General features: G+C 62.4%; 1 protein-coding gene across 1 annotated transcript in view; it reads right to left on the reverse strand.

Moving 5' to 3' along the window:
* The window catches only part of DNHD1 (dynein heavy chain domain 1), a 54,794-nt gene that overhangs the window by 20,430 nt on the left and 21,155 nt on the right, over positions 1–13,209 (reverse strand). The window contains 10 exon segments of the mRNA XM_039914625.1: positions 315–1,164; positions 1,246–3,159; positions 3,607–3,704; positions 3,971–4,096; positions 4,452–4,668; positions 6,682–6,776; positions 7,535–7,733; positions 8,253–8,380; positions 8,679–8,955; positions 9,199–9,324. Of these exon segments, the coding sequence (XP_039770559.1) occupies positions 315–1,164; positions 1,246–3,159; positions 3,607–3,704; positions 3,971–4,096; positions 4,452–4,668; positions 6,682–6,776; positions 7,535–7,733; positions 8,253–8,380; positions 8,679–8,955; positions 9,199–9,324 (4,030 nt within the window).

A 13,209-nucleotide genomic window follows, 5' to 3' on the forward strand; every position in this document is an offset into this window, starting at 1 on the left:
TCCGCGTCACCCCGACCCGCTCCCTTGGCTCTTCCTCCCTCTCCCCGCCCCGCGCCACTTCTGTATCTATGTGGCTATCTATAATCCTATTTATTCAGATGGATGCCTGTTGGCTTGTAGTGATGTCTGCCTCCCCCCGCCCCCCCCCCGCCCTAGACCGTGAGCCCGCCCTAGGCAGGGATCGTCTCCATTTGCTCCCCAAGCGCTTAGCACGGTGCTCCGCACGCGGTAAGCGCTCGATAAATGCCACGGATCGACCGCTCGACGGATCGCTCCCCGCCGGCCCCCGAGACCCCCCCTCCCCGCGAGCCCACCTGCCCTCTGGCTCCTGACTTCCTCCTTGAGGCGCAGATGGGGGTCGAGCAGGGCTCGGAAGATCCGGGCCAGGGTGCCAACCTCGGTCACGCCGGGGGCCGGCTGAGGCTGCGCGTGGGTCCGCAGCAGGCAGCCCCCGTGCTGGGCCGAGAAGCGCAGGACGGAGGGCACCAGTTCGTCGGCCAGGCAGGACAGGGCGGCCAGGGTGGCGGGGGCCAGGTCGTACTGCTGGGGCAGCGCGGCCATCAGGGCCCCCAGCAGCGCCCGCCAGGTCTGCTGGCCCCCGCACCACACCAGGCCGCAGCCGGCCGTCACGGCGGGGGACACCTCGGCCGCCTCGGCCAGCTCCAGCAGGAGCCAGGTGTCCGGGGGGGCCGGGAGCTGCTGGCCACTGGGCAGGCTGAGCTGCGGGGGCTGGCCCAGCAGGGAGGCGATGGGGTCCAGCCAGCTGGAGTGGGCCGCCCCGTCGCACACCAGCCAGTGCTGGGTCCTGGCGGCCGGCCCCGGCAGCGCGGTGGCCGCCGCCCCGCGCAGGTGCCGCGGGAAGACCCCGTCCCGCCAGCTGAGCCCGTCCCACCAGCCCAGGAACTCTCGCGGCGCCAGGCTGCCGGGGTACAGGCAGGCCACCTCCACGGGCCGGAAGCGCCCGGGCCCTTCCCGGGCCACCAGCCGGTTCTGGGCCTTGGCCAGGACGCGCCAGCACGTGGTCTTACCGCTGCCCGGGGGGCCCAGCAGGAGGACGCCCGTCGCCCGGCCCAAGGCCCGGCTCAGCTGCTCCATGGGGACCAGGAGGTCGGGGTGGGGGTGCAGGCCGGCCTCGCCCAGCTCCGAGGCCAGGGCCCGCTCCAGCTGGGGCCGGGGGTCCGGGCCGGGGGCCGCGGGGGGGCCGGGGAGGCCGGGGAAGAAGGCCCGGAGCAGCTCCCGCCGGGCCCGCAGGCGCGGGCCGTCGGGCCCCGCGAAGAGCGGGGACCGGAGCAGGGCCTCGGCGACGACGGCCTCCACGGCCGCCCCCGGGCCGGACGGGGCCGGCGGCGGGAGGCCGGGCTCGGCGGGCGGGACCCGGGGGGCCTGCAGAATCACCTCCAGCACCCGGAGCAGCAGGGCCAGGCGGCAGGGCGGCGGCGCGGCGCCCAGGTCCCGCTCCAGGGCCAGGAAGGCGGCCAGGTGGGCGGCCAGCGTCCGGGCCTCGCGCAGCCCGGCCCCCAGGAGCAGCACCTCGGCCACCCGGCGCGGGTCCGGCGGGGCCAGGGCCAACGGGCGCAAGACCAGGCGCAGGTTGGCCGGCACGGCGGGGCCCAGCCGCCGCAGGGTCAGGAAGCAGCCGTAGCCGGCCCGGACCTGCACCCGCCGCTCGTCCAGCAAGCCGGAGCCCAGGACGAGGGGCTGGGCCGGGTCCCTGGGCGGGCCGGGCCCCCGGTCCAGGCCGGACAGGAGCCGCCGGACCGCCGTCAGCCGCTGGCCCAGCCCCGAGAGCAGCCCCGGGGCCAGGCGTCCGGCGTCCCGCAGCAGTAGCCAAGAGCCGGACTGCAGGGCCCCGCTCAGGTAGGAGCGCAGGCAGGTGGGCCCGGTCTGGGCCGAGCAGGGCAGGGTGACCAGGTGGCGGCCCAGGGCCCGCGCCAGGGCCTTGACGGCCGTGCCCTTGCCCGTGCCCGTGGGGCCCAGCACCGCCCCCACCACCTCCTGCCGGAGGGCCAGCCAGAGCCCCAGGGCCTCCCGGTCCAGCAGGGTGGTGGCCAGGCCCTGGGCCCGCGGGCCCAGGTACTCGTAGTCGTAGTGCCACTGGGTGCCCAGGACCTCCACCCAGCAGGCGGCCGGGGGGGAGGGCGGCGCCCCCTGGGAGGGGCACGCCTTGCGGGGGGCCGGGTCCAGGTGGTACTTGGGCAGCCGGGCCCAGTCGAAGTCCCGCGGGCCGCCGACCTGCTGGTCCTGCAGGACCCCCAGGGCGTCCCGGTGCCCCACGGCCATGGCCACCAGGGCCGCCAGCAGGCTGGCCAGCCGGGGGCAGAGGCCCGGCCGGCCGCCCCGGTGCTCGTGCTGGCTGCGGATGAAGTGAACCAGGGCCTCCAGCTTGCGCGCCTGCTTCTGGAGCAGCCGGCTCACGGCCCCGGGGCCGCCGGCCAGCAGGTGGTCCTCCGCCTCGGCCCGCCACGCCACCTCCTCGGCCACCAGCACGCACTGCCAGGGGAAGGCGGCCGCCAGCTGCAGCCAGTGCTGCGAGTGCAGGTGCAGGGGCACCTGGCCGGGCGGCGGCGGCTGCTCGAAGGCCCGGTCCAGGGGCTGCCGCAGGGCCGTCCGGGCCGCCACGCCCTCCTGCAGCGCGTGCACCAGGGTGGCCCGCAGCCACAGCTCCAGGCGGGCCAGCCACTGGGTCAGGTCCTGGGGCAGGGGCAGGGAGGCCCGCAGCGCCAGCTCCTCCCCGCAGGGGCCCCGCACCAGCCGGGCCTCCACGCCCGCACCCTCCCCTTCCCCGCCCCCGCCCCTCTCCTCCGCCTCGGCCGGGCTGGTCTCGAAGACCACGGCCAGGACCTGGGGGAAGCAGCGCCGGGCCCAGGCCTCCGCCTCGGCCGGCTCCGCCGGGGCCGCCATGAGGGCCACCAGCTCGTCGTCGCTCAGGAAGAACAGGCGAGGGAAGCGGGACCGGGCCCGCTCCAGGACGGCCTCCAGGGCCCCCACGATGCCCTCCAGCTTCTCCGCCCCGCTCACCAGCAGCAGGCGCAGCTGCTCCCCCTGGTACTGCGGGTCCCGCCGGACGCCGGGCAGGACGCAGGACAGCACCAGGGGATCGGCCACCGAGACCCGCATCAGGGTCCGCAGCTGGTCGTCCACCGTCTGGAACTGCAAGCGCTGCGGCGGGGAGAGGCCCCGGCGGGCGAGGAGGTGGGCCCCGGGTCGGGGGACCGGGGCGCGACCGGGGACGGGGTCGGGGCCGGGGGACGGGGCGGGAGGGACCGGTCGGGGAGACAAGTCCAAGTCCAAGTGTTGGTATTTGTTAAGCGCTTACTATGTGCCGAGCACTGTTCTAAGCGCTGGGGTAGACACAGGAGAATCAGGATGTCCCACGTGGGGCTCACAGTCTTAATCCCCATTTTACAGATGAGGGAACTGAGGCACAGAGAAGTTAAGTGACTTGCCCACAGTCACACAGCTGACAAGTGGCAGAGCTGGGATTCGAACTCATGAGCCCTGACTCCAAAGCCCGTGCTCTTTCCACTGCGCCACGCTGCTTCTCCAAGACGGGGCGCCGGGCCGGGGCGGGGGAGAGGGCGGGGCCGGCGCACCCCCCCCGCTCACCAGCTCGGGACTGGGAAAGTCGATCTTCATTTCGTACAGGACCTTGTTCAGGAAAACCCACTTCTGCTGACACCGCACCCACACGTCCAGCAGGGTCCCTGAGGGAGGGAGCGGAGGGGTCAGACCGGGCTCTGTCGGAGAAGCAACCGGGCGAAGGGGGCCCTGGTCTGCTCCACGGGGCCCGTCAGGCTCCTGAACGGCCCTCCGAGGCCTTCCGGGCGGCCTACTTAGGGTCCCCCACCCCGCTGCCCCGTCGTCCGCCGCGTGGGGGTCCCTCCCACCCGCCCCCTCGAGTCACCCGGCCGGCCTCCCCCCCCCCCCCCCACAGACCGAGAGCGCGTGTGGCCGCTTCGCCCCGACTCACTGAGGCCCTGGAGCATGGCTGCCCACTTACGGGCCTGCTCCCTGCTCTCCCCTCCATAAGGCGACAGCGAGATCTTCTGCAGCATCTGCAGGCCCTCCTGGATCAGCTCCTTCAGGTGACCTTGGTCTGGGGGTTTGAGCGGGCACGGGGTCAGGCCCCGGGAGCCACAGGTTGAGAGACTGCAGCCTAGGCGCCTCCCCAGTCTGCCTGGGCACCGGGAAGCCGGGGCCTCCGCTGGGGGCGGGGAAGGGGGGACGACGGGAGCGAGCGGGTAAGTGGCTTCCCGGGGGGGCGGGGGGGGGGGGGGGCCGGGGAGGGGCCCGAGCGGAAGCTGGGGCGCAGACGGGAGTGGGCGTAGATGAGGCGGTCCGGGGAGGGAGAGGGCGCAGAGGGTGGTCTAGGCCGGGCCGGGGCCGCGGGCCGGGCCCACACGGGACGGGGGGGAGCCCCCCGGGGGAAGGGGGTCCGGGGCGTGGCTCACCAGCCAGGATGAAGGTGCCACTGTCCTTGGTGACCGTGTCCCACTGGGGCCCATGGGTGCGGGGGGGCAGGTGGCGCTTGGTGCGGTCGGTCTGGGGGGCCTCGTAGGGCACCCGCAGAATCAGGTTGACCAGGCGCAGCTTGTGTTCCTGCCAGGCCCGCTGCAGCCGGAGCAGCATCTCTTGGGCTTGGCTGTGCCCGGTCTCGCTCAACCAGATCTGTGGAGGTGCAGGCTCGGTGCCCGGGACGGTGCCCCGGAAGAGGCCACCGGCCGCAGCCCCAGCTCCGGTGCCCAGGGGTCGAGAGACTGGCCAACCTGACCCCGGCTCTCTGCCTTGTTTCCATTCCTCCCTCCCAATCGACAGCATCGAGCGCTTACCCTGTACAGAGCCTTATGCTGAGCACTTATAATGAGAATTGTGGTACTTGTTAAGCGCCTACTGTGTGCTCAGCACTGTTCTAAGCACTGGGCGGATACAAGCAAATCGGCTTGGACCCGGTCCCTGTCTGGGCGCGTGGGGCTCACGACCTAAGTCACTTACTAGGTGCCGGGCACTGTGCTAAGTGCCGGGATAGATTAATCCGTGGTATTTACCGAGCACCCTCTAGGCGCGGAACACTGTAGGAAGTGTCCGGGAGTGTCTCGTACAACAGAGTTGGCAGACACGTTCCCTACCTACCCCGAGCTTCAGCTTCAAAAGTCTCCATCCCACAAGGGGCTCCAGTCTTAACCCCCGCTCGACGGGCAGCTGAGGCCCAGAGGAGTGAAGGGACCTGTCCAAGGTCACACGGCAGACGAGTAGCCTGGTGGATAGAGAAGCAGCGTGGCCTAGAGGATCGAGCCCCGGCCTGGGAGTCGGAAGGACCCGGGTTCTAATCCCGGCTCTGCCGCTGGTCTGCCGTGGGACCCTTGGCAAGTCCCTTCGCTTTTCCAGGCTTCACAGACCAAGTTTGTGAGTCCCACGTGGCACCCGGCCTGTGTCCAACCTGGTCGGTTAGTATTAGCTAGTAATCGCTTAGCTAGAAGGGCCCTTAAAAACTTGGGAGAGTGCAGTACAACGGAGTCGGCAGACACCATCCCTGACCTCGAGGAGTTCATAATGTCCAGTCCTGCCTCTCCCCCACCGTCTCCCCTCACTGCCAGTCCCCTGCCAGCCCCCCTGTAGTGCCCGTCCCCCCCTCGGGATTCTCTTCCCCTCTCTGGCGGGATCCTACTCCGTCCTTCTCAACGGCCCGGCTCCCTGGGACAGGGACCCACTCAAATCCCATAAGAGTAATAATAATAATGATGGTATTTGTTAAGCGTTTACTATGTGCCAAGCGCTCTTCTAAGCGCCGGGGGGAGATACAAGGTTATTAGGCTGTCCCAGGTGGGGCTCACGGTCTCAATCCCCATTTGCCAGACGAGGGAACCGAGGCGCAGAGAACAATAATAATAATAATAATGTTGGTATTTGTTAAGCGCTTACTATGTGCCGAGCACTGTTCTAAGCGCTGGGGTAGACACAGGGGAATCAGGTTGTCCCAGGTGGGGCGCACGGTCTCAATCCCCATTTGCCAGACGAGGGAACCGAGGCGCAGAGAGTAATAATAATAATAATGTTGGTATTTGTTAAGCGCTTACTATGTGCCGAGCACTGTTCTAAGCGCTGGGGTAGACACAGGGGAATCAGGTTGTCCCAGGTGGGGCGCACGGTCTCAATCCCCATTTGCCAGACGAGGGAACCGAGGCGCAGAGAGTAATAATAATAATAATGTTGGTATTTGTTAAGCGCTTACTATGTGCCGAGCACTGTTCTAAGCGCTGGGGTAGACACAGGGGAATCAGGTTGTCCCAGGTGGGGCGCACGGTCTCAATCCCCATTTGCCGGACGAGGGAACCGAGGCGCAGAGAAGTGACTTGCCCAAAGTCACACAGCTGACAAGTGGTGGAGCCGGAATTAGAACCCATGACCTCTGACTCCCAAGCCCGGGCTCTTTCCACTGAGCCATCACCCCTACCCCAAATGGGGTCCATCCTGACAGGGAGGACCCAGACCCATACCCCTCTCTGCCCCCACACCCCTGGTTCTCAGCAGGCCCCACTGTTGATCCCCCTTGGGACTCCCAGCCTTGGGAATGGGTGGGCCCGCAGACCCTTTGCCACATCCCGGGCCCAGGCCCGCACCCTTCCCCTCTCCCCCCCGTCCCGGGAGCGTCCACGGCTCTCCCTCCCTGCCGGCGGCGCTCACTTCGTGAATGTGGTCACGGAACTCCAGCAGTGGGTAAGAGAGCAGTTGGGCCAGGGTCAGGAGCTCCACGTTACTGGGGCAGCTCACTTCCATGGCTGGGAGGGACAGAAGTGGAGGGGGGTGGGAGAAGGAATAACAACAATTACGATATCTGTTAAGCGCTTACTACGAGCCAAGCACCGATCTAAGCATTGAGGTAGATACAAGGTAATCAGGTTGTCCCCCATGGGGTTTAGACTCTTAACCCCCATTTTACAGATGGAGTGACTGAGGCACAGAGAGGTTACCGATAATGGTGGTATTTATTAAGCGCGTCCTATGTGCAAAGCACTGTTCTAAGCGCTGGGGCGATACAGGGTGATCAGATCGTCCCACATGGGGCTCCCAGTTTTACAGATGAGGTAACTGAGGCACAGAGAAGTTAAGTGAACTGCCCCAAGTCACAGAGCTGGCAAGCGACAGAGCCGGGATTAGAACCCATGACCGGTTAAGCGATTTGCCCAAGCCACGCGGCAGACAAGCGGCGGAGCGGGATTAGAACCCACGTCCTCTGACTCCCAAGCCCGTGCTCTTGCCACTAGGCCATGCCGAAGAAGAGACAAGTGGGCGAAAGAGAAGGACGGGGAGGGGCCCGGAATAGGCAAAGGCACAGGGGAGGATGGACTGGGAAGGGAGGAATTGGGTCGTTGCCCCGCCTCTCTACCCTCCCCACCACCACACACACACACACCCCGTTGCCAAATTGTCCGTTCCAAGCGCTTAGTACGGGTGTGTGCTAATATTAATAATAACTATTAGCCCATAATAAATGCTCAATAAATGCTACTGGATGAACCAATAGGCCCACACACACCTCGAAAGACAGCCTGCCAGCCTGGTCCTTGCAGAGGGAAGGTCCGCAGTTTGGCCAAGAGGGGCAGGATGCTATGCAGCCCCTCCACCAGCTTCCTGCAGGCGTGCAGCACCGGGCTGGGCATCCCCAGCTCCACTTCCAGATGGGAAGCCCCCGTGAGCCAGCCTTCTGTCTTTTCCAGGGCCTTGCCGACGTTGAACTGCGAGGGCGGGTGGGGAGAGGGGGTGCAGCCTGTCGCCCCAGCCAGGGGACGGCCCTACTCCTCGTCCCCACCGGCCACCTCACCTACACCTAACTCGGCCCCCGGGCCCAGAACGGAAACCTTTATGCCCCTCCGCCCCCCGACCCATCCCGGCCCCCTGAGCCTCCCGTCTACTCTTCCCACCACCTTCGAGGGTGTGGTGGCTGGCTGGGCCCGTGCCCAGGGGCCGGACACTTGGCGCAGCTCTGCTGTTGGGTCCTGGACCCTCCCAAGGTTGGGAGAGGGACAGAGACCGCCCGCCGCTGCCTTTCCGCTCTGGCTGCCCAGGTCCGGCGGCGGATGGACCTTCTCCATCTGCCCCTCCCGCCCCTGCGCCGACGCACCTATTTCACCTCCCTCCTCTGACCTCCAAGCCGCGATTTTGAGGGTGCTACGGGGAGAGGACCGGGCGTCGGGCTGGGGCGGGCCGGGGGCTGAGCCGGAGGCCCCGCGGACACGGTGGTTCCCGCCGGCTACCTTGACGAAGGCCTGGCACTTCCATTCGCTGATTTGCTCGGAGGCCACACGGAACAGGTGCCAGATGCGCAGCTGCAGCTGGATGGGCCGGGCCCCACGAGCTGGCACCAGGGAGGGCCGCTTCTCCCCTGTAGGGACCCCCGGGGGTGGGGGGTGTTAATGCTAGGAAAATCCCACTAAGTAGAGCACGCTTTCAGAGCCGCAGCGGGGGAGGGCAAGGTGAGGGACCGCAGGGCAGAGTTAAGGTCAGAGAGAGGAGGGGGCCGCGAGGCAGGCAGGAGACTGGAGGAGGATGGGTGGTTGGCATCCTGAGGTGGGCTGGGGGAACAGCGGGGGATTTGCGAGGTGCCCGGCGGACAGTGGGAGAGTCAAGTCGTTGGGTGCCCCGGCTGAGGGCCCGGGGCCGAGACGGGGTTTGGTCCCTACCGGTGAAGATGGTGTAGGCTTGGTGCAGCTCCAGCAGCCGGCTAACTATGTCGTGGAACTGGCGGTCCAGACCGATGAGCTCCCTCTCGATGTTCCGAGGATCCTGCGTGGGGTCCAGGAAGGGCCCGGTCGTGGCTCTGTGGATCAGGGCCTCCAGTTCCGCCATGGCGGTGGTCATTTGTTCCAGCAGCTTGAGCACGATGGAGTGGCGCCGGCTGAGGAGGAATTCTGAAGCCTGGTCCCGCTCAAACAGAAAGGCTTCCCACAGGTCCAGCATCTGAGGGCACAGAATTGGCAGGGGGGCTCGGGGAGAAGCGAGGTCTCGAGCCGAGGCCAGACCAAGGGGGATCGGGTCTGGATTTCCAGCCCCATTGGGGATCTACCCAATTCTGCCCACTCTGTCCAGGCCTGCCTCGTCCTGTCCCACTTACCTCTCCGCCGCCCTCCCGCCAGTCTCCATGTTCTCCTCGTTCCCCCCGTCCTGCCCCACCTGCCCTCCCGCCCCACGCCCGTCCCTCACGTTAGTCTCCATGGTCTCCTCCTCTGGGCCGAACAGGTTGAAGCAGCTGCGGCAGAGTTCGTTGAGCGAGCGTACGTAGTCCACCTGCTCCTCCAGCTCGGCGCTCTGCATCTTGGCTTGCTCCAGCTGGGCGGCCGGAGGGATGGTGCAGTCAGACCCGTCCAGCCCGGTCCGGCTCTTCCTCCCCTCCCCATTCTGGGCCCACACCGTTGCAGCCTGTCTGCCGGCGAGGCTACCGGAGGCCCCAAAAGAAGACGGGGCAAAAGGGAGCTGGGCCCCGGCTGGGTCTGCTCTGGGCACTGCCCACAGGTGCCCCCGGCTACAGCGTTTGGGCCACAGGACTCTGGCGGCGTGGGGCGTTGAACAGCAGGGTAGAGGAGGCAGGGTGGGTGGGCAAGCAGAGAGGCAGGGCTAGAGGGAGGGGCAGGGAGTCTGTGAAGCACCTGCAGAGTCCTGGGAGGAGAGGGAGGCTCAGGCCACGGACCTCGGACCTGACCCCAGGTCCCCTCATTCATCTCTAGACTGTAAGATCACTGTGGGCAGGGAACGTGACTGACAACTCTGTCAAACTATACAGTCCCAAGCGCTTAGTAAAATGCCTTGCACGCAGAAAGTGCTCAATGAATACTCAATGAATGCTCAATGATGGATGGATTGACTGATTTTCACCATCCATTCATTCATTCATTCGTATTTACTGAGCGCTTACTACGTGCAGAGCACTGTACTAAGCGCTTGGAATGTACAATTCGGCAACAGATAGAGACAGTCCCTGCCCACTGACGGGCTTACAGTCTAATCGGGGGAGACAGACAAAAACAATAGCAGTAAGTAGAATCAAGGCGATGTACATCTCATTAACAAAATAGATAGGGTAATAAAAATATATACACATGAGCGGACGAGCACAGTGCTGAGGGGAGGGGAAGGGAGAGGGGGAGGAGCAGAGGGAAAGGGAGGGAAAAGAGGGCTAAGCTGAGGGTAGGTGAAGGGGGGGGCAGAGAGAGCAGAGGGAAAAGGGGAAGCTCAGTCTGGGAAGGCCTCTTGGAGGAGGTGAGCTCTTGCTAGCCTTTGCTGAGGACCACTGTGTGCAAGTCCTGTCTTGAATGCCTACTCTGAGCACAACATCGCACCAGATGCCTGACAGCAGACGCTAAGTATTACAGCATCAGCCTCCTCGCTGACCTCCCTACCCCATTCCAGTCCATACTTCACTTTGCTGCCTGGATCCTTTTTCTACAGAACCATTTAGCACATGTTTCCCCACTCCTCAAGAACCTCCAGTGGTTGCCCATCCACCTCTTCATCAGACGGAAACTCCTTACCATCGGCTTTAAATCACCTTGCCCCTTCCTACCTCACCTCGCTCCTTTCCTACTACAGACCCGACTCACACACTTCGCTCCTCCAATGCCAACCTCCACACCATACTTCAATCTCATCCATCTCTCCACCGACGTCTTGCCCGAGCCCTGCCTCTGGCCTGGAACTCCTTTCTTCTTCAGATCCTACGGACGATCGCTCTCCCCACCTCCGAAGACTTATTTAAAGCACATCTTCTCCAAGAGGCTTTCCTCAACTAACCCCTTATTTCCTCTTCTCCCACTCCCTGCTGCGTCGTGAATTTGCACCCTTTATTCATCCTTCCCTCGGGCCCACAGCACTTATGTCAATATGCGTAATTTATTTATATATACTAATGTCCGTCTCCCCCTCTAGACTGTAAGCTCATGGCGGGAAGGGAACACGTCTACCAACTCCATTGTATTTCACTCTCCGAAGCATTTAGTTCGGTGCTCTGCACCCAGTAGATGCCCTTAGTAAATATGATGCATCGATTGATTGACCTATGGGCCACACTCAACATCTAGCGGCAATACAGAGTCACCAACAGTAAAACCTTGGAATGAAGTTAGTCTGCTAACGTTGAAGTTTTTATGATAATAATAATAATAATGTTGGCATTTGTTAAGCCCTTACTATGTGCCAAGCACTGTTCTAAGCGCTGGGGTGGATACACGGTAATCAGCTTGGCCCACGTGAGGCTCACAGGCTTAATCCCCATTTTACAGATGATGTCACTGAGGCACCGAGAAGTCAAGTGACTGCCCAAAGACAGGGGGAGGAGCCGGGATTAGAACCCATGACCTCTGACTCCTAAACCCATGCTCTTTCCACCGAGCCACGCTGCTTCTTTTCTGGGTGGGACTAGTGTGGGGAACGGATGACAGTAAAATATTTCCGAAAGTTGCAGCCCGTGAGCAGGAATTGGGTACCCAAAAGCAAGAGGGGGGGAAGAGGGAATATTTTCATCCATTCAATCGTATTCACTGAGCACTTACTGTGTGTAGAGCACTGTTCGAAACACTTGGGAGAGTACAATACAATAACGGACACATTCCCTGCCCACAGTGAGGATACAGTCTAGAGGGAGAATAGTAAGGACATAATAAATAAAGCCAAGTCTCACACGATCTGGCATCCCAGCTAACAACCAGGAGATAACCACAACAGACCCAGAGCAGGCATACACAAAGGCGGTGGGGCCCTGTGGGCCAGAAAGGAAAGGAGGGGCTCTTTTTGAGCCTTGAGGGATTCCGAGACGAGGATCCAGAAGCAAAAACAGCCAGGGCCTGCCTACGCCCATCTCGGCGACACAACTAAGGAGAGTCTTTGTGTGCGCGTGGTGTGGTCAGGATGGTGAGTCCCACTTTGGCCTTTTCAGTCACACGTACACACACACACACCCCCTCACTTTATAGAGGAACCTCACTGGCAGTAGGGTGACTTTCAAATACAAAGGAGATGGTATAGTTTTGATACATCCATAAGCTCTATTTTGCCTCTATCCCTTGATTCCAACTCCCAAATCTACATCTCCGGCTCTTCTACTCTGCCATTTTTTTCCTTCATCACCAGACTTAATATTTCTAAAATGAACTCCTTGTCTTCTTTCCCTCTTCTCTCCCTAAGTTTCTCATCTCTCTTGAAAGCCCTGTTCTTCCTGCCCCTGTCCTCCTTTCCTCCCCGCTCCCCAGCCACATCCAAGATTTGCCGAATCTCTCTCTCTATATTTCACTCATCTGTCCACCCTCTCTACTCCCTGAGCCACTGCCGTAACACGTTTTCCTTATGCATTTTGGTGAAGAAGTCATTAGGGAACGTTCTTTGGACAACACAAGCCTGTGTGGATAGAGCACGATGAGTTGTCATCATGCACATGGCGCTAGACACCTAGTCAGAGGACCTGGGTTCTAATCCCAGTTCAGCCACTTGCTTGCTGTGTGATCTGGGGCAAATCACTTCACTTCTCTGGGCTTCAGTTTCCTCATCTGTAAAATGGGGACTCAATACTTGTTCTCCCTCCCACTCAGGCTGTGAACCCCATTTGGACAGGGATGTATCCGACCTGATTTTCATGTATCTACCCCAAGTCATACTGCATTGTTGGCTCGTGGTAAGCACGTTCATTCATTCACTCAATCGTATTTATTGAGCGCTTACTTTGCGCAGAGCACAACAAATGCCAATAATAATAATGTTGGTATTTGTTAAGTGCTTACTACGTGCCGAGCACTGTTCTAAGCGCTGGGATAGATACAGGGTAATCAGGTTATCTCACGTGAGGCTCACAGTTAATCCCCATTTTACAGATGAGGTAACTGAGGCCCAGAGAAGTGAAGTGACTTGCCCACAGTCACACAGCTGACAAGTGGCAGCGCCGGGATTCGAACCCATGACCTCTGACTCCGAAGCCCAGGCTCTTTCCACTGAGCCACGCTGCTTCCCGCTGTTACTGCTACTATTACTGTTATAAATATTCCAGGCTCGGCTTTCCTCAACAAGGGGCTTTGCGAGAACACAAGCCTAGAATTATAAGAGAACTGGCCCTCTTCCCCTCACACTTTGATTCTAACCACAACCTACTCGCTGGCCTTCCCGTCTTGATGTCCCACTTCGGTCCCGCCCTTTAAATAGCGTCATAGATAATCCTTCCAAACACCAGTCCAT

This window comes from Ornithorhynchus anatinus, chromosome 2 (genome assembly GCF_004115215.2).
Source record: "Ornithorhynchus anatinus isolate Pmale09 chromosome 2, mOrnAna1.pri.v4, whole genome shotgun sequence".
In the NCBI taxonomy this organism is placed as follows: Eukaryota; Metazoa; Chordata; class Mammalia; order Monotremata; family Ornithorhynchidae; genus Ornithorhynchus; species Ornithorhynchus anatinus.